Below are 27,760 nucleotides of genomic sequence, written 5' to 3' on the forward strand. Positions count from 1 at the left end.
TTATAATGCACACATATGTGTGTTGATTATGTGTAGTTTTACAGCACATATGTTCCCCTGAATATATGTTCCTCAGTTTTGCATGTGTGTGAACATTATAAATATGTTGCTTTGTTGTCTGTGTTCTTTCTTTTGTACTCATTCTTATGTTTTTGAGATATTTCTATGCTAACAGGTGGACACTATTTCATTCATTTTCCATTTATTCCTACATATGTCCATTAATAGAATTTTAATATTCTATCTCTACCATAGTTTGTTTATACATTCTTTTGTTTATGGACATTGGGTTTATTCTAGTTATATGAACAAACACACATGTCTGTGTTATATATATATATATATATATATGCTTATGTGTTTGTGTATATGTGCAAATTACAAATATTGCTGTCATGAGTACTTTGTATATATTTTTAAAAAATAAGTTGCTCCCTATTCTATTTGTGATTTCTTTTTCTTTTTTCTTTTTTTTTTTTCAGACAGGAGCCATCAACCCAGGAGCATTTTAAATTCATTTCTCTGCTAGGGAGATTTTATTTTATTTCATTTTATTTTATTTTACTTTATATATTTATTTTCTTTTTCAGTGTAGAAAGGGTGGTTTTATTAAAACACAGGGACAGGACCTGTGGGCAAAAAGAGCTTCCTCTGCTTGGGAGATTTTTAGACACATTGGTTAGAATGATTTTCAATTCAATCCTGCACAAGAATTAGATTGTAATGAAAACGTTTTAAGGAAAACTTCTTTTCTTCCATTTAGAACCAAGATCAAGATAGATATGTTTTTTGTTTTTTTGTTTTTTTTTTTTTTGCTATTTCCCTTTGAGGGGCCCTTTTTTAAGACTAAAAAAATTACTGTTGTTTCCTTTGGAAAATCTCAAGTATTAATTAGACTTCTCCACGGAGAAGGGAATTGGCTTATTATCTGTCATTAGTCTCTCTAATCTGGTCCACTTGGTAGTTACCATTGTAATTCAACCTGGCATTTTGATACCAACTGGTAGAAGCAGCCCATGGGCCTTTCCCACCATATTCCTATAGACATGGTTTTTAAAACTCTGGCTGTTTTCATATGTAAATACATTTAAAATTATGCCTGGCTGGATTAATAATTACATTTTTAAAAACACTGTTCAAGAATTCTGTGTAGGGGTCCCTGGGTGGCTCAGTCAGTTGAGCGTCTGCCTTCACCTCAGGTCATGATCTCAGGGCCCTGAGACTGAGCCCTGCATCGGGCTCCCTGCTCAGTGGGGAGACGGCTTCTCCCTCTTCCTCTGCCTGCCGCTCCCCTTGCTTGTGCACACGCTCGCTCTCTCTCTCCCTAATAAATAAATAAAATCTTTAAAAAAAGATGAGTTCCGTATAGACCAAAAATCTGAACACATGAACACACGATCTTAACCTTTAACAAGACAATGAAATGTGCTTGTCCAGCCATGAGTTTCCAAAACAAAGTGCCCCTTTTGATGTTGTTTTTGTTTCTTAATCTGTTTTTAGTGATTCAAGCCTATAGTAATGTATCGTATTTTATTTTAAACATTCTTTCAAAAGAAGAAGCAAAAGGTGAACAATTAAAAAAACCCATGTAACATCAGATTAGACTTTTGCAGGGAATAAAACACCCTATTTTCTGGTCATTAAAAGCATGCCAGTGTAGAGTGGGAATTGGGTGCAGTTAAAGTCCTTGAAAGACTTGGAGTCCAATCTCAGATGGGCAGGGACAACGATACACATTACTCTAAGTGACAGTCAACAACCAGGCAGTATTCCTGCTCCCACTATGTGTGGGAGGAGTAGGAACTTTGAACCAGTCCAGCTTCACATACTGCCTCTATTCCTTACTAGCTGCGTGATCATATTAAGCCTTTCAGGTTTCTCATCTATAAATGGAGGATAATAATACTAATCTCAGTGGATATTTATGAGGATTAATTGAAATAATAAATAGAACAAGGATGGGCACACAGTAGCTATCGATAATAGTTATATGGTTTCCCCACCATAGCAACCAAACCACATCATTTTTATGAAAGAGAGAAATCAAAGAGCCTTTGTAATACTACAGAGATTGGATGATGAAGCTTAGATAAACAATAGTTTTTAATTTTTATATTTTGCACTCACTGTAATATAGATACAATTCATTTAGGATGAAATTGTATGTTGACCGACTAACCAAATAAAGACTAAGTGTTTCTTAATGTCATATAACATTTTTTATTCCTCTTGGATAGTAGCCCTTTGGGAAGAAAATAATAGCTGGATATCTACCTAATTTTACTGAAATAAAGTCCAATTGGATTAAAGATATAAATGTCAAAAATAAAAAAAAAATAAAGATGTCAGAAGAAAGCATGCATAGACTTTTAAAACAATGTTTTAGTGAATGGCAGTTTGGCTACGCAGGACATAATGTCTAGACACCACAATGGGTACATCATTAAATCTGACAACATAAAAATTAAAAATTTCTATACTGAATAAATAAAATTCAAAGACGAGTAACAAAATGGGAGCACTGTTGGCAGCATTTATGACAAGAAAATGGCAATTAGTACACAAAGAGCTCTTGCAAGTAAATAAAAAAATACCAATGTAACTTTAATACTGGCAAAAATAATATGAATAGAATTCATAAAAATAAATGCAAATAACATACATATTTAGAATGATTTACAAGTTACTTTGAGGTGAAAAAAGATTATGTAAAGAGTTTTTATGGGGTACCTTGGTGCTCAGTTAGTTAAGCGTTTAAGTGTCTGCCTTCTGCTCAGGTTGTGATCCTGGGGTCCTGGGATTTAGCTGCCTCAGTTTCCCTTCACCATGGGGAGTCTGCTTCTCCCTCTCCCCCTCCCCCTGTACATGCTCTCCCTCTCTCTCTCTCCCTCTCTCTCAAATAAATAAATGAATGAATAAAATCTTTTTTAAAAAAGAGTTTTTCTTGGAAACTTCCATTTATGCAAAGAAAAATAAATATAAATGTTGATATAGCATTGGAACTGGAAAAATACCAAGAAAAAATATTGGGAGCTGAATTAGGATATGAATGTTGAATAGCAGGAAGATAGGAGTAATGTTTTTTTGACTTTTGATGTAATGTTTTTCTGAACTGTTTGAAATTTCCTCTATGCTCCTGTATGTTTTACTGTAATTTAAAAAATTAATGCAGGTAATATGATGCCAAAAAAATATATAAATTGTAAAGAACTAAAATTAAATAGATGTCGTTAGGAGGCAGCAGGTAAGTTTAAGTGTTGAAAAACATGTACTGTGTGTCTTGAAAGGCAACTGTCAAAACTTGACTTTCTTGGGATGAAATGATGCATTCATTGGTGCTTAATGAGTTTTATTTTCCCCCAGACAGAGCCAAAGGAAGATCAAGAGCAGGGACCCACTTTGACTCAGCCCGGAGACGGAGCCGAGCGGTCCTTTATCACATCTCTGGGCACCTACAAAGAAGAGAAAAGAACAAATTGAAAATAAATAATGTAGGTGGTATGTGTGTACACTACGAATGCTAGAGTTTCCCCTGGTGCCAATATTTGATTCACTAAAGAAAGGCTCCAATTACTCATTTATTGGCTTTCCTAGATTTTTTTGCACTTTGGTTTGTGCTTTCCTATAAAGAATAAACTAGAAAAGGTCAGCAATCAGGAGGCGTTTCTGCAATAAAAGTGCTTAATCATAGTGTTATCACAGCACAGAGATTAGAATATCACTGTAGTCAGTACAATACGGTACAGGGGACGCTGTGAATGGGGACATACTGGTTACATTTTATGAACAAGATGATGCACCGAGTCATATTACACATTTGTAGTTTGTTGGTTAAAATTTCTCAAATTTAATTTTAGTTCCATCTATTTTGCACTTTATCTAATTTCACTTAATGCTTTTATCCAGGAGGACAATGAACAAATCAAAGTCATTACTCCATTTAAAAATTTACATCTTATATAAAACAGAGTTGGAAATTTCACACAACAGAATATTCGATTTGAAATTCTATGCTTCATATCATACCATTTTGTCAAAAGTTGCACTCGTGGTAAATGACAGTAGGGCTACTTTCTGAAACCTGGTACCAACTGTCAAAAGCCCCAGCAAGTCACTGTGCTTCAAAAAGGTGAACCTCTGCACAGTTTTGCATGATACACATCTTACAGGGTTTCACGCAAAGTTTATAATTAGTTCTTAATACTGAAAGATGTCACTGAGAAACCCAGAACTCTTGTCTGTTTGGTTATAGGTATTCAGAGATACTTTTTCAAATGATGGTAATATCATTCATGTGCACTGTGGAGTCTTCAGAACATAACATCTTTGTGGGATGTGTGACTATGTGTGGTAGATACAAATACTCAGGATCTCATTTGCCAGTGACATTAGAAAAAGTCACATCAAACAAGCAGAGCTATTTTGGAATCAATCCAAGGTCCAGAAGTTCTGGGAGTTAGGGACCCAGGGGGTTCCTTTGGCATCTTCCTTTTTCCATGGAAAGCTGGAGACTAGCTAATACACGTGTGTTTATGAAACAGCCAGGTATCAGACATACAAAGTATCCGGTTCTCTGTAGTGGACAGGAAAGGTGCCCGAGCCCTGCGGGGTGGGAGATCGGACGAGAAAGTGCTGCAAAGCTCCTTCTGCTTCAGTGTGATTTCTTTCTGGAAACCAGAACAAGCTGTTTTGATCCATTTGTTCTCTAGGACCGCCACCCATGCTGGGGCCGACCTGCCAGGCATCACCATTAAGAGTCACACCCTGCTTATTTTGGCCTGTCTTAGTATAAAGATTTTCTGGGGAAAACTGTGCCTTTGTGTCACATTGATTTGCTGAGAGTCCAGGGATCCACTTGAAAGAGTGACCACCTCTTGATCTATGGATCCTTCCCCTGGTCCCTATTTACATCTCCCTTCAGTTACTAAGCCAGCCTTAGTGACGTTAAACAAGTTCCAGGAAGAAACAAAGGTAACCGCATCTGGGCTTGATTCTATGCAGGTCAACCAACAAAGCACCTAAACAAATATTAGCCAGAGATTCTGTAATGCTGAAAGCTGACACTATCTTCTACCCTTTAGTTGAAAATCATTTAAACATAGCAAGTATTACTAAGCTTCAAAATGTGTTTGCTGAACACGCTGTTTTTCCCTTTAGATCCAACAAAGTACAGAAGAGTACTTAAAAATCTGATTTAAAAGATCCTAATTCCCATCACTTAGCTAATTTGCTAAATTGCCAATCAGTTAAGAAATACAAACATGAGGAGGGGGAACATTAAAATAATACCTAGTAAGTAAGGAGGTCTAATCAACAAAGTGACTCCGACAATACAGGTAGTATCTTATTTCTAAAAGTAATGTCAAAAATGAGGACTGGCCCTGTTCACTACCTCTTTTCAAGGAGAGCAGAGTGGCTAAAGACGGCAGGAGGAGAGAAGGAAGAAGAGGAAAAAATGATCCAGACCGTTTATCAGCTGCACAATCCATTTTGGGGGAATTCTGGTTATAATAACATCCACACACAAATTCTCAAGATTTTTACAACTCTTTGCTCTTTACAAATTCCTTTTACTTACATCGTATTATTTGACTTCTATAGTAAGCCAGTACTAGATATAATTCTTATTAGTTCCATTTTAATGATGGAAAAGAACTTACTCAAGATCTCAAAAGTAGAAGCAGGATGTGGGCCCCAGCTGTGAATGTTCTGACTCAAAGCCACAGTGCTCTGATACAGTTCTGTGGAAATAGGAATACATGATTCAACCATAGGCAAATGAACTCATCAGGACATTAGCACGGCTTGAGGATCAGCATGTAACACCTTTGAGTCCTGGCTCTGCCCGCCGGGTACATCTTAGAAAAGGTACTGAATTTCTGCTTTCTTTGATTAGTTACTCTGTTACACAACGACGTGATGCTGCAAATGTGTCTAACGCAAGGAGATGTTAAGATCACATGAGCACTTGGGAGCTTGAAAGGAGAGTGCTTTAAATGCCCAAATATTACCAGCTGGGTACCAGGGGCAAACGCTTCCCTGGGACTTGGTGCAGTGATTATCGAAACATTTTCCCCCATCTCTTTGCTCATGCAAAAGTTAGTTTCAAAGAAAAGTTACAAAAATGGTTTAGGAAACAGTTACCTTAGTTAGGCTTTTGCTTTAACCATTGTGTTTCAATAATTTGGAGAGGTTAAACCGCTAAAACACCACTGGTACTAAAGAATATGCTTCGAAATTAAGAAATAATATATAACTAAAATTGAGAATAGTTGGTTGCATTTTTCCTTAGGCAAACCCCGTGTTTCAGGGTTATAAATAATAGATCTCTTTCCCCCAACGTGCTAAAAGCATACTTCCCAATTATAAGAAATTTTCTTCCATTCAAAGGGTTTTGATAAAACTTTACGAATCTGGTGGTGGGAGGAGAGGAGGATCTATTTTTTTACTCAGGTGAACGTGTCACAATGTACAGGATTTGAGTTAAAAAAACTCTTCACAATTTAAGCCTAATCTGAGGTATAATGAATTCTTAGTATCTTTTAAAATAATTCGAAGGGATATGTTTTAAGTACCCTATAAAAAGGAAATAGTGTGATTTATTTCCTGACTTTTGGAGATAACTGATATATTGCTGACTTCTCGCGTCAGCATCACTAATGCCTCATGATCCAAAGAAATCCAGCATAATCCAAAGAAAATACTTCCTGCGTTTTCCCAATCCTCACTCCCAGAGCTGGCATCTCCCTCAAACAAGGTGAAGTTTTAATCTCTATAATATGATAGCAAAAGACTTACTCAGATAGAAATTGAGGTATTTCCCCATGGCTTCTCTACTAATGTCTTATATTTAAAAAAGAATTATATGAGAATCCATCATGTCCTTCTGTAAGTAGAAGTACGTACTTACAGGTGATTAATACTTACGGACCCTAACTATCTCTTCTTCTATGCACCTACCTAAACCTTAATGAGAAGCCCAATAGGTGTACTTCACCCTCCTCTTCCCGGTTTGGTGCCAAAGCCCATCCTTTACATTTATTTCTGGAAACTAGGGAATGAGGCAAAAGAGGCAGGTCAAGTTTCAGGGAATTAAGTGGAACAGAGATGCAGTGGCAGATGGGCATCAAAGAACCTTCTGGAAGTAGTGAAGTAGTCCCTCACCACGAAATCCTGGCATTATGAGGCACCTGTGTGGGTTGAGTGAGAATATTAACAGGAAGTAGAAATGTGTTGAGAATGCCTACCAAGGGAAAAGGTAGGGGGTGCATTACTATGAAGGTAGCGAAAATATTTGGTCACTCACAGTTATCACTAAAGAGCAAAGTATTCCTGATGGCTCTGACCTTTCTTGAATCCTCAAGTACTTCAGGAACCCCTGAACATTCCACATGAATTTGCCCTTTCCTCAATGGCTGAAACAAGAAAACACACCGTGACCTGCAAGTCACATGTATTCCAAAACTTTTAACTGCTCACTTCATTCAACTTAACTTTCAAATTTAAGTTTCCATTACCGATCTTGTATTTCTCATTAATTGAGGTCAAAGCAAGGTCTGCAAGTATCTGGTCATAGGCTTGTCAAATTTCCACACATGCTATTGTTGGCCTCCCTTTGTCTCATAGCAATAAAGGATAGTTCCTCAATTTGGACTGCTTTCAAAGTGAAGTGCTTTTGCAGTTATAAAACTCCAGCTATTCTTCTGCATTTAATCAGCTGCACAGTGAACACTGCCTTTCTCCTCCTATGACTTCAATAACTCTTAAGTAACCGCTTCTTACTTTGCCATCTTTACAAGGGCTAGCTAGTGTCAGGATGAATCCATGCCAATCAAGGGTATGAGATGTGGGTTCCCAACCTGAAACTTCATCAACAACCACAGCGCAAAACCCAAGTAGTTAGCACAACCTGGTTATATTTTGGAAGAAATGTAAATAGCTATTAACCATAGAACATTGATTATATATCTCTATATCCTTTTTGGGAAGAAAAACGGTAACTTTGCTATTATTAGAAGAATTCCGGGTCAAATATACCCGTTAGATAAGGACTATCATCTCAGAACTACAAGTATATGGAATGGCCCCATGACAATAGAAATATAAATGTATCTTTGTGTTTCCAGTGTGTGTAATCCTTGCAACTGTGGATGTGTACAGGTGACATTTTAGGTAATGATCTTTTTGTTCTTAATGAACAAAGTCTAGATTATTCACTTAACATTCATGACTAAATTCTGCATATTCCTATTACTTACAACAAAGATCTCTGCTCAGTTTTAGTCTGTACAGCTCTACTTTTTGCATCACCAACTTCTAAAAGTCGTTTGTAAAATGCATGGGCACTGTGTGTATGAGTGACCCTCCTCACAGAAGTGTGGTTGAGGCTGTGTGATCCTTGCTTCTAACGTTGTGTCTCCCTTCTCTCCTTTTTGTCTTTATCCACAGAATGTTTTTGTAGATAAACCAGCATTTCCGGAGTATAAAGTTTCTGATGCAAAAAAGTCCAAATTCATACTTTTGCATTTTAGCACTTTTAAAGCTGGCTGGGACTGGCTTATTCTGTTGGCGACGTTCTATGTTGCCGTGACCGTACCTTACAACGTTTGCTTTATTGGCAACGATGACCTGTCCACGACTCGGAGCACAACAGTCAGTGACATTGCAGTGGAGATTCTTTTTATTATAGGTAAGAACCAACGGCTGCTTTCCTAGAGGATTTGCATAGAGGAAGTAAGTGTGTTCCAGATTTTTCTGACATGAATTTGAACTAAGATCCATTTGCATGGGCATGACTAAGCCTCTGATGCAAATTCTGGAAAAGCACATATTTGGATTTCTGAAAATTGCCTCTTCCAGCTTTCTCACTGTTCCTTTAGCCAAATAGATCTAAACCCATGTTTTGTGTTTCTATCCTTGTTTTGTCAAAAATAGGCTAAAAAAGACTTAATGGCTATTTTGTTGGTACTCTCATATCCATCATGATCTTAATCGCACAGGGTCAGAGATGGGGCTTGGCAAGAACCCATCAGTGGTCTGATAATGGTCCAGTCTTGGGCATGATTCTCATACCCTTCCATGCCTTTCTGGCATTTTGGTGGCTGTTGCCATAGGTGGCCTGGTTGCAGAATGAAGGATTACATAAGGCTTCCAGTCAATCAGGAGAAGCAGGGAGTATCTGATTTTAACTTAAAAAGAGGTCCCAAGGGATGCTTGCTAAGAATATTTATCTCTAGAATATTGGGAACCTCAGCTGAAGCTGTCTGTGCTCCACTCTTATAAGCCTCTTCCTATTTCCCTGTCCCTTAAGTCTTCATCTGTTCAGACCAAAGCCTAGCTCTTTCTTGTTCATTCTAAGACAAATCCTATATCTCCATTAAGGCTTAGATTGACTCCCTGTAGAGGTAGGAGTGTGTGTGTGTGTGTGTGTGTGTGTGTGTGTGTGTGTGTGTGTGTGTAGATTCACAGGAAATTGCAAAGGTAGTAGAGAAGTGTCCCTTGTCCCTTTCATCCATCCCTGTGGAATTCTTGACCATCATTGGTAAACTGATACCTGCTTCTTTACATGGTCATGGTGATAGAGGGCAACATCCTTCTTGTAAAGATGAAAAAATGTTTGGAAAATGTTTTTGAAAGGTAAGTGAACAAAGAAATGAGAAATGGATCTTAAAAGTTCAGAGAAAGAAAATAAATGAGGCAGATCCAACCCTCATTTCAGTGGTGATGGTACTTTTTTTCTCCGTGGAGCGGTAAAGCTTCGGGGCCAGAGTGAGTTCTCCAACTGAATGTTAGCACATTTTCTCTGGATGAGTTTGTATGCTCTTGGTGTGGCTTTGGCACCACCATTACCATTGCATTTACTGGGAACCCCCCTCAAAGCTGTTAGGACCCCTGCTCCCACCCCAAAAGTGGTGGCTGTAGTATGGGTAGACCACTAGATGGCAATGTTGTCTACTTGGGTAGCTTGGCAAGGCTGCAAAGTCAAGGAAATAGATCTTTAATTTTTTTTTTTTAACTTAAATCATTCCTCATTGGAAAGGTGTAACCATAGTAAAGCGATATAAGATCACTGTTAAATGGCAAATAACAGCATTCCAGCTAGTGAACAAATTGGGTGTATCCATACGCCAGTCCACTGTGGTTTTATATCCTTTTACTTTGCTAACCTTCATGTCTTCTACCCACTGATGACACACACAAATATTAGCCCTCTAAAAAGACTTCCTGTGACCCGTTCAAAGTTCTCAAGAACTTGAACAGTCACTCAACATGTCTATTATGCCTGAGTGTCTGCCTAACAAATATTTCATATCATTATTATTATTATTATTGTTTACAATTCTGTCATGCAGACACAGTTGTATCTTGAACTTCCTACTCTTCCTTGCTCCTAGATATTTGAAATTCTAAGGGCTTACAAGCCACTTCTGTACTATATGCTCACTGGCCAATGATGACATGTTTCGCTCAGAACTGACACTTATGAGAAAGATATTTTATACAATTTTGGGGGGTTGAGTTGGTTGGTTGGTTGGCTTTTTTTTTTTTTTTTTAAGGCTGCTTTCTTCTACTAAACCAAGGAGTCTGGCTTGCCCCCTGCCGGTTCCCCCTAAATCTTCTGTGTTGTGACTGACATTTCTGCTATGCTGGGCCAGCCACATGTTCCTCTAGTTAGGCAATACCCATTCCTCACTAGCAGCATGACAAAGAAATGGAAATTCACTCCTGTTTTTATGCAGTTTACCTTCTACAAAGATTACTTTAGAATTTTGAGATTTTGGCTGCCAACAGTTTCAGAGTGATCCAGCCTGGAATCCCTTCTTGACTGACATATTTTCATAAGCAGTAAAAACTTGACTGCTCTTTGCTATGGCTGCCTTCCTGCTCTTTTTCTTTTAAATGAGTTTAAATGTATCTACAATTTGTTTTAACAGATTTGGGGAAAGAGTTGAGAATTTCTCTTAAGTATGTTTCCCAGAACCTTTATTCTATGAAATATTTTACAAAGGTGACCTAAAAATGATCAATGAGAAATCAATCAAAATAATAGGAATAGAGTGCATAGCCTGTAATACTGTATTTTTACAATACTAATAAGGCAGTGCTGGTACCATTTAGTAGGTATTAAGTTGGTATGTGTGGCAAAATCTATATGTATATTTAGCATGTTTCTTTTCTATTTATAGAATAGTGTTGTTAAATTGGCATCTTATAATCAACTGGGTCAGAACTGTTAAAAAGTAGTTTAAAAAGAGGTTTGGGAAGGAAAGGCTTTTGTATAGCAGAACGTGACGCTTTCAAAACATTTTCTTATTTGAACCACTCTATAGAAATGTAAGGTAATGTGATTATTTTCTAAATGAGAAAAATTAAGTGTTCCATGAAAAAAGAATATATAGTAAAAATGAAACTTGGAAGATAATATATCTCTTTTGGTGATTCAAAATGTGCATTACCTTTATAAACCCTCTGAGAAATTCCATGTTAAAGAAATGTTTAACTGTGATTAATCCAGCACCTTCTAATGTTATTTTTACCTCCGAACTCATTCCTCTCTGGGCCACTAAGTACAATTCTTTTGGGAAGACTGACTTAAAAATATTCTTCCCTGATAAATTCACTATAAAGTATCTGAGTGTTATTATACTAGTCAAACTATACATACGAATGGTGCGCTTGAATCTCTCCTAACTACTCTCTTCATCTTAAAATAGATTGTTTCGTAAACCACATTAATTCTTTAGGATCAATAGGGCACAAGGTTTAACCGTAAGTTACAAAGTGGTTATAAAATAACTTTTAGTTTGAAAATCATCATGTATAATTTAGCTGCTGACTCAAAGCCTTACAGAAACCTAAAATGAGAAGTGACCTACTAGTGATTTATCTAATCCAGTCTTTCTTACTTTATGTAAAGGTGGGAAACTGAGCCCTAGTGATATGCCCAAGGCCCTATAACTAATTGGTGGTACACGCAGGTCTCCTGGTTATCGGATCAGGTTTCTTAAGGGTTTATAACCAATACGATTCCATTTTCTCCGAAAAATTCTACTCAACTTGCTTTCTTTTATTTATAGCAATGAGGCAGAAAATGAGAGAAAGTGCCAACTTCCTTCTCTTTCTTCCATGAATGCAGAAATTAATAGTTTTAATCTTTGAAAGCTTGGTGGCAAAAACTGGTATGCCCATAGGTCCAATAACTACTTACCCCATTTCCTTATCAGAAACCCAAAGAGCCCAATTTTGTGCAGGCAACAGTACCCTGGACCCATGGAATGAATTATGAGAATTCCAAGCCAGTGGTAATTCCAGTCCCCTTAGCCAGTTTCAGGTGTAGGGGTAAGTATGTGACCAGTCCTATCCAATAGGATATATAGAGATTGTTTCTATGGAATCTTTTGGAAATTATTTTTTCCTCTGAAAAAAGAAGAGAGACATATGGGGGAAAATATTTGTGTCCCTATTCCTTTGTTTCCCCTTAGGGTGTGTGGATGGAAGGGTATGATGTATTGTAATTACTACAGCCATCTTTAATCACGAGGAGAGACATAAGAGAGAGGGTGTGGACTCCTGGTTTGGTGATATAACAATGCTCCTATTATTGGGGCGACTGTTAATTGGATATTTTGTTATTGATAGCTACATCATTCTAAAATTTTTTAAAAGCCACTGCTCTGTCATCTGTGACCCCTTGCAAGGAACCATTTGAGAGGTTCAATGATAAATCCTTTCCAGAGGAACAGAACGCACTTTCTTCTGTCATTCCACTGTGAGCCTATCTTAAAATCACAGGCTGTGCCCTAAAGCTGTAACTCTGACTTGGTTTCTCTAAGAATCCTTAGAAAGCTAAAGGTCAAAGGAAACATGGTGTGCATTTGTACTTTCTGTTTCCTCTCTATTCCCCTTAGTCATAACAGAACAGTTGAGAGTCATGTGGGATAAATGACAGTCATACATTATGCAGACCGTACTGGCCAGGACTGAACATCTAGCCACCTTACTACCGACCACGCACCACCAGTGTTCCCCAGTTATTATGACAACCCAAACACCTCATACATATTCAAAAGGTATTTTTTCCTCAATGTTATGTTTTTAAGGTTATGCTTTGTGCTGATTTAGGTAGTTCTATTTCACTGGTTCTCAGTGGGAACCATTTTAGAAATATGTAGGTTTGACTTTAATTCATTAATCAGCACTACTAATCATTCGATGTTTAATGCTTTTTTTTTTTTTACTTACTCACAAATGATTTACTTATCTACAATTTACTTATCTACAAATGATTTTACCCCAGCTAATGAATAGAACTCTACACATAGTTTGTCTTAGGAGCATATATTTATATTTTCATTTCTGGTTATTTCATTTTTTTCTCCTTCTTAATGCTCTATTAATTAATGCTTCTATTCACTCACATGTCACCAAATTTTGCTATCTCAGAATCTTTCTTTCTTCCTCTCATTTAATTATTATTATAACCTTGTGACATCATTAAAGCAGGTATATCTGTTTATACATAGGAAGGAAAAGAGAGAAAACATAAGCAGTTTATCCAAGATCCAGCTGATTACTGACCAAGCTTGGACTAAAATCCTAAACCTGCTTGTAAAATGGATAGTAGCATTATTGTGAGGATTTAGTGAGGTTATTGTATTAAGAAATAAATTTACTCACTGTTTAATCAGTACTGATAAGTATTGTCAATAATGTCACCAAGCCTCTGTCTCTTCAGTTTGTTTAATATCCACTATTTTTCAGAAAACAAGCACTCTTTAATACAAACTGAAAGTTCGGCTAATCATGGGAATAAGGTAGACCAGAACATTCCACATCCCTTAGCTTTCAAGAACACGAGTGTCTGGGGACTCATTTACCACTTAAAGGATCTAAGGCTTTTATAGCTACTTCGACAGATTTGCTTAGCATCCTTTTAGAAAAGCTGAGAGAAGGTCTCTTACATCTGCCCAAGTCAAGGCATCCTTTATTTGGCATGCACTGAAAGGACCACAAATAATATTAGAGGCCATCATTCCAGGTGCATCTCCCAACCATTCTTCCATCAGCACTTGTAGGAACAAGGAAAAAAACAAAACAAAACTGATCTTCATTTCAGCTCCCCGTCCTTTCGCCTGCCGTGCTCTGATGAGGCCTGAAAGGCACTAGCTGGGCTTCCAGTAACAGTCGAGAAGGAAGTCATTAGCTAAAGGCTTAATCACTAGCTTTAGAGTATTGGAGACTTCTCTCTGTTCAACAAATTCATAATTTTACTGGATCTGTGTTCCAATTCTTCTCTTTTGAAAGATTATTTATTTGAGAGAGAGAGAGATCGAGCAGGGGGAAGGGCAGAAGGAGAGGGAGAGGGAGAGAGAATCTTTTGAGCAGACTCCACACCTGAGCTCGGATCCCAAAGGCAGGGGCTCCATCTCATGACCCAAAAATCACAACCTGAGCTGAAACCAAGAGTTGGATACCCAACTGATTGTGCCACGCAGGTACCCCTGTGTCCAGTTTCTACTGATATTTGTAGACACATGATTGTTTTATAAAACTTCTTCCCAAATCCTGTCTTTATTGTGCATAATCTTTATTGATATGCCTTTTCCCACTTAATGTGGAACTGAAGAGTAATGTTCTTATACCATTCAACTGTAGTTTGTTACTCTCCAATAGAAATTCAAGCCTCAAAAGAAATACTTTAATTCTTGGGGCGCCTGGGGGGCTCATTTGGGTAAGTGTCTGCCTTTGGCTCAGGTTATGATCCCAGGCTCCTGGGATTGAGCAACCCATCAGGCTCCCTGTTGAGCAGGGAGTCTGCTGCTCCCTCTCCCTCTGCCTCTCTCCCAGGCTTGTGGGCTCTCTCTCTCAACTAAATAAATAAAATCTTAAAAAAAAAAAAAAAAGAAAAGAAATACTTTAATTCTTTCAGCGTTCTTGCATGTCTTTTTCTGTTAGGATAAAATATATAAATCTCAGTGGAACCTCAAAGACTATAGACATTTTATTGCTATTTTATTGCACAAGCAAAGTCAAACTTAGTCATTTTCCTGAAAATTGCAAACAAAGATATGTCATTTTCCCATTTAGTCAGATGACTAATAATAAAGATACAGACTTGATTACTGAAGGGAAAGATTTCTAACAATAATTAAGGTTGAAATTTCATGGTGATGAGGAAATTCAAATAAATCTTAGCACCAAATGCTTTGGGCATCTTGGTATTCCCAGACTACATATTTAGAAGGCTTAAGTTAGCATTCATTTGTCTCTTAGTATTTGAGCCCCTCCCTCCTTTTACTCTCTCCTCCCATCTGCCCCATTCTTCCTCTCCTGCCCTCATCTACATTTTTTCTCCTGTTCTCCCTCTTCCTTTCGATGGAAACCTACACAGCCATATACCCCTATATCTGCACCCCCACATCCCTACCCTTCACATTGATCTTGGATTGAGTAATAGGGTCTCTAAATAAGCAGAACTCAAGATGGCATTCATAGCCATAGCTTAGATTTGAGCCACTTGGGCATTTTTAGGTATTTCTGTCTCAGGTGGGCGTTTTTAACCCAATTACAAGAATATCCCTTCTATATATTTCCAGATAATACATTTGGAGTATTAAATAAGTGGAATGTGCTATATTGAACACTAACCATTGACTAGACATGAATCAGTACCCACTTGGCTACTGACCAGCTATTTTCTGGTGAATAAATTTAAACCTGAGGTTACAGCAATAATTAAACAATAACAACAACCAAAAAAATCCCAGAAAACTACTCAGCCACTTCAGATTCCCACAGAAGTGTAACATACCCAGTGTCTTATCTCAAAAGTGAAGAGATTTTGTTTGTCAGAAAGCCTTGGGGAAAAAAAAGAGTGCATTGAACAGTAAGGCACTATTTTCATTTTTGTTTTTAAGGGCCCCCAAATAGGTTGAGTTAAAAGTACCTACTCAAGGAAAGACTAATTGCATTTATTTTTGCAAATAAACTGTCAGTTTCATTGTTGCTTCTTTAGGCTTTTCAGAATAAATGAACCTAAAAATTTCTTGAGGAGTAGTTCATCTTTTATGTATGGATGGTTGCATCATTTTAGGATTGAATTATATGGAAAGGTTTTAAAGTTCATGTAAAATGGGCACATGGGTAGGTAGTTTTTCAACCATGGCACTGTTGACATGTAGACCATGTTAATTACATAAATTTTAAAATAGAAACAGTGGAGAAAACAAAGGGTCGTCAATCACAGCCACCCCAGCACCACTGTTGTTTCCATATTCAATCTTTCTGGTTGTTGTTTTCCCTGTTTATTTTCATGTGGTTGTGATCATAATCTACACAAATTTTGGTGACTTGTTTTTTCACGTAAGATTTTTATGTAAGTATTTCTCTGTTTTATAAGTGTTTATAAACATTTAATAGTCGCATAATATTCCATTCCATAAATGAACTCTTCTGTTTACTTAACCATGTCTTAATTGTTACACATTTAAGATGATTTTTTTTGCTACTTAAAAAATTATAATGAACATCTCTGTGAAAAATATATTTATTCACTAGCTCAACAAATATATATTGAATGCTTATGGTTTGCCATGCAGTGTTTTAGTTGGTAGAGATAGAATAGCAAAACAAACTGAGATCCTTGCCTTTATAGGATTTGTATTACAATAGAGATAAACAGGAATAAAAACAAATAAATGAAATGTATAAGATGTCAGATAGTAGTGAGTTGGATGGAGAATAGTAAAGCAGAGAAGGGAAAAGAAATGGGTTGCAATCCCAAATGAAGTGGGCAGGGATGTGAATTAAGAATATGACATTTAAATAAAGACAGAGGAAAGCAAGGAAACAATCAACTGTGTGTCTCAATGAAGGATATTCCAAGTAAAGAAAACATCATATGAGTTTAGAATTATTTTAAGGGGTGGAATTATTAGGCCAAAGAATATTAACATATACACCTTATAACATATTTTCACAGTTTCATTTTTAATCACATTATCCTCAGAGCATTTATTAGTCAGTAAAGCTCTAGTTGAAATGCAAATGCTAATATTTTTTATACTAATTATAGGCGCATGTCACTTTCTAAATTTGTTTTACTACTAAACAGTCATTTCATTTAATGGAGTAATTCAGATAAAATAGTGTTATTAATATTGCATCATCGTTATTTCTTTCTTTCTATTTTTTTCCTTAGGAGATTAGATATATATGGAAAATAGAATTGTATTTGCCTGACAAATATAAAACTTATTGCGTGATATACCTGAGTCCATTATGTTTATATCTGAAATGTTTGTGAGATGGTAGATTTGGAGGAAAATTGTCTTAGCGCACGTCTGAGAATGATGCTGCCCTGTGACTTACATACTACCGTAAATAGACTATGAGAAGGAGCATGTGCTCATAAAATATGAAACAATAGTGCTTGTTTTGAACAGGGCAAGGAAATTAAAAATGGAATATTACTAAATTTAGAAATCCAGAGGAAAATTGTGAGTTCTTGATTTAGAAACTTATTGCAGACTACCAAGGGATTTTTTTTCCATTTGCCTCTTACCAAACATGAACTCTGCTATGTCATTCTCTCCTTTTTCCCCCTTTTTCAAGTACGTTTCCTTACAGTATGAAAAAAATCATATTCTCTAAGTAAAAATGACATTATTTATATGATTTATATTTCCCATTTCAACCTATGCATTTTGCATTTGCCAATTAGATTTTTTTTTAAAGATTTTATTTATTTATTTATTCGACAGAGATAGAGACAGCCAGCGAGAGAGGGAACACAAGCAGGGGGAGTGGGAGAGGAAGAAGCAGGCCCATAGCATAGGAGCCTGATGTGGGGCTCGATCCCATAACACCGGTATCACTCCCTGAGCCGAAGGCAGACGCTTAACTGCTGTGCCACCCAGGCGCCCCCAATTAGATTATTTTTAATCTCCTCTAATTATGCCAATAGTTTTAAGATAAAGAAATACATAAATAATTTTTAAAGCAAGTATATATTGAATATATTGAGAAGTTGTTTAAATATTATATTTCGTTTTTTAAAATATTTATTTATAGAGATGGGGGAGGGGAAGAGGGAAAAAGAATCTCAAGCAGACTCCATACTGAGCGTGGAGCCTTATGCAGGGATTGATTCCACAACCCTGAGGTCATGAGCTGAGCCAAAATCAAGAGTTGATGCTTAACCCATTGAGCCACCCAGGCACCCTTTTAAATATTTTAGATAACAGAAAACATTATGGTCACCTGGGCCTAGATGCAATTCATTATGTATTGTTTAATTCATTAAATTTTTGTTGAGGACCAATATGATGTCACTCAAATGATTGTGCACGACAGTTCCTCAACATAGTTTAGAATACCCTTCATGGTCTAGACTCTTATCTTTTTATCTACCGTCACTTTCTCCTTTTTCCTGTGGCTCCAGCCATACTGGACCACCAGCAGTTCTTCAATGGTGCCATTCCTTGCATACTTTGTATTTTTATATCTTTCATAGTTGCTACTCTCAGAAAAAAAAGGAGGACAAGACATCTCCTTAGCTCTTCTTTATCCAATAAAATTCTCCTTATCCTTGAAGTAGCATCTTTGGTCTCTTCTACAAGATCACCTTTTCAACTCTTCTTACCCCTATCATCAGTAGTCTAGGTTAGGTTTCTTTCATGCATCATTTAAATGCTTTCCCTCCCCCACTTTTCAGCCCCATATCATAATTGTCTGTTTCTTCTCTAATCCACACATATACCATAAACAAACTATGAGCTCCCAGAGGACATGGACTGGATAATAATATATTTATTTCTCTAGTTTCTCCAGCTAATACATATCTGACCCATAGTAAGCAGTAGATTAATGTTTACTTACTACCATAGTGCAGACAAACAAAATAGGAAGTGTGGCTCATTGAGTTGGGCAATAGCCTTCTTTTCCAAAGTCAGGCTCCATGGCTTTTTCATGTGGTCTCACAGACGGCTGTTCTTTATTTTTAAACAGTATAGTTCACTTTTTTTTTAAAGATTTTATTTATTTATTTGAGAGAGAGGCAGAGAGAGAGAGCATGAACGGGGGGAGGAGGGGCCAGAGGCAGAAGCAGACTCCCCGCTGAGCAGGGAGCCCGATTTGGGGGTCAATCCCAGGCTCGATCCCAGGACCCCAGGATCATGACTTGAGCTGAAGGCAGATACTTAACTGACTGAACCACCCAGGTGCCCCAGTATAGCTCACTTTAGAGTAACTAATCCTTAACAAGTCAGTGCCAATAAGCAAACAGCAGGTAGCTTGAGAAATCCCACAGGTTGTGGTACCCTGCCTGCCTTTTGCAAACATACCAAGAGCTTCTCAAGGCCCTGCAAATGGTTCACTAGGGTGAGTATGAGATGAGCTCAGCAATTCAAAAAGCTAGGTATTAGATGCCATCCATGTCTGGCAGAAGAGAGACCTATAGATGTGCATAGAAGCAAGGAGATGCTAATCTCAACTTGGCTGGACATCCTACCCACCAGAAAATTAGAAATCTTTCTTAGAATTAACTACTAAGAATTATTTAAAGGCAACCTTGACATAAAACTGATTCCATACTTTGGGTGATGAAAAGTGTATTGAAGAAATTGAAGGTGTTCTCCTTATATTTGAGAAGCTTATATAATGATTGGGAAAATTTGCCAAAGTGTGAAAAACTTTTAGCAGACAGTGAAAGAGCAGTGGCAGTCTTGCTCCAGGTTGTGTAGATGATTCCATGACTGCAGGAAAGACATCTCTGGTGTATTTTGAAATAGATGTAAAACTGGTCAGTATTAGTCATGGAATGTGAAACTGTGATCAGAGAAGTTGATAGGAAAGTGGGGTGAGAGACCATGGGGGCTGAACATCTGGAATGAGGATGAACTTACTCAGGTGGCAACAAGAAATAAGCAGTGCTTGTGGTTATTCATCCATTTCTTCTACCTAAGCCTGGCCTTACAAGCAAAATGAAATTTGCTGCTGGACTGGAATGTTTCAAAAAACCCAACACAAATAGGGCCATTGAACAAAGACCATCCTCTCAGAAGCAGAGCAGAGCATGAAGACACTGGATTCCTGGGACTGATTGATGGTGCAGTAAATTGATGTTGCATGTTTGAAAGTGAGCATGACTGGGAATTCACTATGATAGTAATAAGATAGTCATCACCTTTTCCTAAACTACTCACCTCTTCCCTTCTTGGATTTTCCCATGTCCGTGAATAACATACGGCTTTTCACAGATTCCTCCCTCTCCCTTAATCCCCCAGTAAAATCAAGCTCAAAGTCCTGTGTGGTCCACTCCTAACCATCTATTGGTACACTGTCTCTTCTTATTCTTCACCTTAACTACTTCAGTTCCAGTCACCATCAGCTCTGACTGGACTACCATCCCCCCTGACTAACTTTCTTCCTTGCCTACACTCCTAGGATCTATTTACTATGCTAGAGTCAGGTTTTTGTTGTTGTTGTTTTAATATAATGTATATCAGATCATGTCATCTCACTGCTTGAAAAACCCTTCAATCACTTCCTAGTCTTTTTTTTTTTTTTTTTTTTGAGAGAGAGAGAAAGTGAGAGGATGCACGAGGGGCAGGGAGGAGCAGAGCGAGAGGGAGAGAGAGAATCTTAAGCAGTCTCCATGCCCAGCACGGAGCCCAGTGTGGGGCTCGATCTCACCACCCTGAGATCATGAGCTGAGCCAAAATAAGAGTTGGTCAATTAACTGGCTGAGCCACCCAGATGCACCCCTATTCTTTAACTTTAAATAAATGCATAGTTGCAGCCCCTATCCTCTTTCTCCTTTGCTTTGATAACTCTTATTCATCCCTCAGGACAGCTCACTTGTGATCTCCTACCTGTCTGTCCAATCTTCACCTTCTAAGTCTTCATCTTCCAAGTTAGCTATTCCTTTTTGAGTATAGCTATTCCTCCAGAGCACTCGTCACATAACTTTATAATTTCCTGTTTATTTACCTATATCCCCTACTAAATTACAATTTCTTTGAATGCATTAAAGGAGTATTAGTATTCTTTGTACTCCCCAAATCCAGCCAATACATGTACATATTAGGTGATCCATAAATATTGGCTGAGTAAATAAATGAGAGGCAATAATTATTAGTTCCATTACTTAAATAGAAATAGAACTTAGAAAAGGTAAAAAGACAAAACAAAAACAACTTTTCAAAGTAGACACAGCTACTAAGTGCAAGGACTGAAATTAGAACCCAGTTTTTTTTTTAAAGCCATTTTTTAAAAGCCATTGCTCATGCGTCACCTGGGTGGCTCAGCCAGTTGAGCCTTGGACTGTTGGTTTCAGCTTGGGTCATGATCTCAGGGTCATGAGATTGAGTCTCACATGGGGCTCCGTGCTCTGTAGGGAGTACACTTGAAGTTCTCTCTCTCCCTCTGCCCCTCCCCCCAAACAAATGAATAAATCTTTTAAAAAATAAATAAAAACCAGTATTCATCCCAAAGAATCATGACATAGTATCATATCATCACATTTAACCAAACTAAGAAGATAATTTTAAAGAATAAAATACAAAAAGTACACATATTTTAAATTTACTAATGCTGTGCCCATAGCATGATTATTATTGCAGTTTTCATGGAAATCAGTAATTTTGGTGGTATTCCTTTGGAGAACTTCAAAACCATTTTATTTACACTGGAAAATCCAAAAAGTATAATAATGAAGCATGAGAGACTACGGACTCTAAGAAAACAAACTGCGGGCTTCAGAGGGGAGGGGGGTCGGGGAATGGGATAGGCTGGTGATGGGTAGTAAGGAGGGCACGTATTGCATGGTGCACTGGGTGTTATACGCAACTAATGAATCATCGAACTTTACATCAAAAACCAGGGATGTACTGTACGGTGACTAACATAATATAATAAAAAAATATTTTTAAAAAATCAATGAAAGACAAAAAAAAAAAAGAAAGTGTGGAAAAACTTGAATAATCTGGAATGGCTCAAAAGTCTAGAATACTGAACAAGAAGCAATTCTTCTCATTCATCTTTTTGGGAGACCAATAGTGAACAAAAAGGGAATGTCTAATATTCACAACTCTTAAAAAAATGTGAAGACCTAATAAGGTCATTCCAGGGATGTAGAGCAAGACAAGGCATGAGAATATACAACCATAGAAGTAGATGGGAAAAGGTAGATGGAATGTTTCTTGCTGTGCATGAGTTGATGATAGAAGTAGAATAAACTACAGGGAAGTTAACAGCTTAGCAGACAGCAAAGATACTATTTTTCATAGACTGGGAACAACAGATGCTAGTGGAAGAGAGGCCGATGAGGAGGGGAGGTTTCATATTTGTGGTGCTGAAACATGTTACTTCCACATAGTGCACTTCAGCATCAGGATCCATCTGGTGGTGTGCATTTGCACATGTGCGTGCACACACACAGACACACATTTTTAAGGTTCCTAATCAGGACATTGGGTGGATTTGTGCACATGTTTTGGGGAGATGAGGAGGGATGGTCAATTTCAGGTCATCTGGATGTCTCTTGAAAGATTTATTAATCCAAGGATGGTTGTAGCAATAAAAAGAGCTTTTCTTTTTATGGGACTTATTTATGCTAAACCTCATTCATTCTTTACTTGAAATTCAAAGTTCAGTGGTTGTCCTGTGCTAAATCTGTCAAGTTTATACGGGGTGACCTCAGTGGATCATGCTAATGCCTTGGCTTTGAGCAAGCAACACCAGGAGGCTGAACACCCAGGAGCTGTTGCAGGAAGGGTTTACGTTGAATTGATGCTGACCAATTTTTAGCTGAAGGTTGTAAAAGAAAAACTACTGCTTAGGAGTGTTACTATTCTTAGAAGAGGTTGGAGAATTAGGTGGGTCCCTTGCTCATAAACACAAGAGGTCACATTTTGATTGGACTGTCAAGACCAGCTACCAAACACTATTTCATGGGAAATGTTAAATTACTAAGTTAATGCAAGGATGAGAACAGTGGCCTTAGCTTTGTGTATTAGTTAGGTTCAATAAGCTTTTGTAACAAGAGCTGCAATAATAATTCAGTGGCTTATGAGATGTAGAAAACTATTTCTCACTTAATGTTCTTGGGAGTGTATTGAAGGCTGGTAGAGAGAAGACGAGGAAGGTGGTTCTCTCACGTAGTCGTTTAAGAACTGAGACTGACAGTGGCTTTACCATCTTGAGGGGGTTGCTTTAAGTTCACTCTGTTCTCCATTCCAAGCAGCAGAAACAGAAAGCAAAGAGTGCGGAAAGGCAAATACGCATAATTTTAGGTGCAAAATGTAAAATCTGCATACAATACTTCCACCACAAGAGCCTCACATGTGACAAAACTAGTGGCAAAGGGGGTGAGAATTGTCTTCCAGATGCTAGTGCTAGTCTGTTACTCTGGATAAAAAGGAATATGAATTTTGGTGAACAGCTATCTTTTACTATTATTTTTTGCATGATAGACTACAGTTGCATTACAGGGCTTTTAGACTGAGAGAGAGAGAGAGAGAGAGAGAGAGAGAGAGAAGGAAAACAAGGTACTATTTTAAATATTAAAGGCAATTTCCCCCATCATTCAGCTTAAAGACAAGATGAGGTTAGGTGTGAGATAGGTCTTATTTCCTTTGCTTCTCCCATACAGTGGGGATTTTATTGATTTGAAGGTGATTTTAGTATTTCGAAGAAGTTACAACGTGACCACTGGATGTGGGGCAGCTGCTTCATCTGCTCCTTAACTTAAGATGCCACAATCTCTTTTAATGGTGAAGAGAAAGGTGATATAGTGGACTTGATGAGAGATGATGGGTTAGAATGACATACTTTCTGGGTGGCTAAAGCTCTTTTAGGTATAATTTGGACTGTATGTGAATTACTCTTTACTCACTGACTTCCCAACCTAATACCAACATAATATGCGGATCTTCTGCGTGCAAAATAAATAAATATGCTCTTTCTCCACATTCATTTATTAAGAGCTTTGCTCTCACATATTTTGAAAGCATTTCGAATCTTGTGTATTATAAGACACCAAGCCAGTTCTTCCCAAGTGGTGAGGCATATAGATAAGCAAATGTAAATAATTCACATGCTCATTAAAAGTACTGCCTAAAGGAAAAGAAGAATACTGAACAGTTACAGAGGGTGATATTTGATCAGATCAGCCCCCATCCTGGACATCTTTATTAAGATAATACAAATGAATCTTTATCAGAGATATATTTTCATAACAGATTGAAAATCCAAACTGACCATATGCATAAAAAGTCTGATAACAAGTGAAATATACAGAATGCATGGTCGATAGCAATCTTGAAGCACACTGAGAAACAGTTATGTTGGATCTCTCAAATAGCAAAGGAGACATTACTGCTTGTACTTAAAATACGTGTTCAGAGTAGCATCAGTACTGATGACCATTCAAATGCTAAAGAAGCAAACAGCATTAGCTTGAGTATAGAATTCATCAAAACCACCCCAAGTCAAGTGACATACTAGTGACAGCCAAATACCGCATTTGGAGTACTCACTTGTATGAGTAATGGCTCAGAAAACAACTTCTTGGAATAAAACCCTAGACCTCTAGTTTGTGGCAATGTTCAATCCTGAGTAAACTGAATTTTGTAGCACTTTCTGACTCTAGCCTGACAAAGACAATGTGGTTTTATCCATATTGCTAGAAAAACAGCAGTAAATCTATCTTAGTGTAATAAAAAGTTAATTTGAGGACAAGACCTTTCCAGAGTACATGAGTAGGTGCTTTTTTTAAAAAATTTTATTTATTTATTTGACAGAGAGAGACAGTGAGAGAGGGAACACAAGCAGGGGGAGTGGGACAGAGAGAAACAGGCTTTCCGCTGAGCAGGGAGCCCGATGGGGGCTTGATCCCAGATCCCAGAATGCTGGGATCATGATCTGAGCTCAGGTCATGATCCCTGAGCTGAAGGCGGACGCTTAACGCCTGAGCCACCCAGGCGCCCCTAAGCAGGTGATTTTTAACAAACAGATGTGTCTTTGTAAACTTTTAGTCATTCATCTTTACATCAATAACCACTGCCCTATAAATAGAAAATATGTAGAAATAAGTAATTAAGATATATAGAAAATATAATAAGTAGAAAGACATAGAATTGGTAAGTTTGAGAGTTATGTTTTGCTCTCTGTAGAATATCACTGAGAACACTATATTTTATTTATATAAACAGATACAGAAGCACCAGACATTATATTTTATTTGTATAAACAGATACAGGAACAGTTTCTTCCCTAGCCTCCAGAAATATCCTAAAATAAGTTTAAAGGATAAAGTTTGTAAGAACTAAAAAAACCCCCAACTTTTAATGTGAAATACAAACAAACAAAAATAACTAGCAATTTTGTTTCTTTTAAGGCTGTAGCTCTAATTGGTAACCCTTTGATATTGCACATTTCCAAAGGGAGATTAAACCTCCTAAAGCTCATCTTTCACCCTGACTCTGATAATAGGCGTATCTTGGTGTTAACTGGCTCTGGAATTCCCCCTGTCCCCTCTAGTACTGCCTTGCCTTGTTGAGTTCTAGATGTGGTTATTTGGATTCTATTTCTGCTTGCCTTGTGATTTCCCTTCTTCCTTTTGGTGATCCAGCTACCATGACGAATTCTTGGCTCTTAAATGCCTGGTGATATTGACTTGACTTGTCATTAAGCTTCTCTCTCTGCTCAAACAACCCTAAGGGAGAATTAATGAAACATAGATACTGTCTTACTTCCCAATTTTCCTTTTGATTTCAGCGACCTGGATTATCATACAACTAGAGCAAAGAACCACTCTGTGCCCCAGCTTTGTCATTATTGCTTGATCCTACTTGCATCTTACTGAAATCAGATAGGTGTGGCTTGACATTATTGATCTTTTTATGATTTTACTGTTCACAAAGACTAAAAATAGACTAAATTATAGAAACCACAAGTAGAAATGCAATTATGGCATAACACAAATACATGAACAATTTCTACTGATCACACTCATAAAAATAGCTATGAAATCATAATGTGCTAAAGTGAGAATCTATTTTTCTCTTAAGCATGGTTCCAATATTTCAAATACTGAATATTTTATTCCATTTAGGTTTTTTTTTAATATAACACTTCAGATTTGTGACTAATCAACTTTTGCATTAAAAGTCAAATATATTAGTCATATTTTAAATGCATTTGAGAATCCTTTGATAGAGCTTAAGCATATCCATTTCTGACTGTACAGAAAAGCTGATATCTGACAGATAGGCCATTGGAACAAAATGTAGAGACCAGAAACAAATCTATGCATATGTGATCACCTGATTTATGACAAGAGTGCCAGTAGAATACTTTACTTTGGGGAGAATGGTAGTGTTTTCTAAAATGGTGCTAGATCAATTGGATATCCACCTGGGAAAATACAAATCTTGACTCCTGCATCACACCATACACAGAATCACTCACAACAAAGGATTGTAGATAAAATGTTAAAGTCAAAAAGTAAAACTCCTAGAAGACATCATAGTAGAATATTTTAATGATCTTGGCATAGGCATAAATTACTTAAACAGAACACAACTCACAATCAGAATATATAATAATTCTTACAAATCAGTAAAAAAATAAAGGAGGAAAACATATTTTGTTAGGCGAAATTCTGAACTGACATTTCATGGAAGCAGGTATCCAACTATGCAATTAGTATGTGCTTGATATCATTTGGAAAATGAAAATAATTTCACCACCACCATTCTTAAGAATTAAAATAAATTAAGAGGCAAATTACCAAGGATTGTGGGAAGATATGGAACAACATGAAATTTCATACACTGTGTGTAGGAATGTAAATTAGTACAGTCTTTGTTAAACTCTTTGCCAGAATCTACTGAAGTAACATATATAATTATGACCCAGCAATTCTACTTGTAGAATCAACAGGCCTACCTATAACTGTACAAGAGAAGGTATAGTGTGTGTGTATGTATGTGTGTATTTCTAAGAGTATTAACTGTAATAGCCCAAATGGAAACAACCCAAATTTTCATCAACAATAAAATTAAGAAGTGAATTTCTGTATAATCATATAATGAAATATTATACAGCAATAAAAAAGTGAATGTGATACCAAATTGATGAAATCACATGCAATGTTAATGAAAGGATCCATACACAAGAGTACATACTATATGATCCATTTATATAAAGTTCCTAATTAAGTAAGCAAAATTAATCTATGGTAATCAGAACAACAGGGATCTTTTGGGACTTAATGACTACACAAGATCTTAAAAGAGGTTTCTGATGTTCTGGTCCTAGTTATATCTCTATCCGTTGGTGATGACAAAGATGGTCAACTGTGGGAAAATTAATCATGCTGTCCACTTAAGACCAGTGCATTTTGTAGTATATATTCAATTCTTGAATTAAAACATTTTTTTAGGAGAGGAGTTAAAATGGGAGTGTGGGGAGACTCTAAGCTTGCCCTGTCCCAGGAACACAGCTAGATAATTATCAAATCATTCTGAACACCCAAGAAATCAATCTGAGGACTGAGAGCACAAAACTGCAAGTCTTTAAGTAGAAAAGTAACCACCTTCTGGAAGGTAGAAGGTGCAGAGAGTTGATTTGGGGGAGATAAGAACTGCAGGTGCTGTGGAGGGACTACCACAAGGTATTGTAAGCAGGGGAGCACAAAAGTTTTAGAAGTATACCACCACCTGGGTAAAGGTGATCTAAGTGGGAGAAGAAGGGC

At 37.2% G+C, this 27,760-nt stretch overlaps 1 protein-coding gene across 1 annotated transcript in view; it reads left to right on the forward strand.

The window, feature by feature from the left end:
• KCNH8 (potassium voltage-gated channel subfamily H member 8) overlaps positions 1–27,760 on the forward strand; it is a 361,687-nt gene that overhangs the window by 208,398 nt on the left and 125,529 nt on the right. Inside the window, exons 4-5 of the mRNA XM_026496942.4 lie at positions 3,364–3,491; positions 8,449–8,689. Coding sequence (XP_026352727.2) covers positions 3,364–3,491; positions 8,449–8,689 — 369 coding nt within the window. The remainder of the gene's footprint in view (positions 1–3,363; positions 3,492–8,448; positions 8,690–27,760) is intronic.

This window comes from Ursus arctos, unplaced genomic scaffold, assembly GCF_023065955.2.
Source record: "Ursus arctos isolate Adak ecotype North America unplaced genomic scaffold, UrsArc2.0 scaffold_20, whole genome shotgun sequence".
In the NCBI taxonomy this organism is placed as follows: domain Eukaryota; kingdom Metazoa; phylum Chordata; class Mammalia; order Carnivora; family Ursidae; genus Ursus; species Ursus arctos.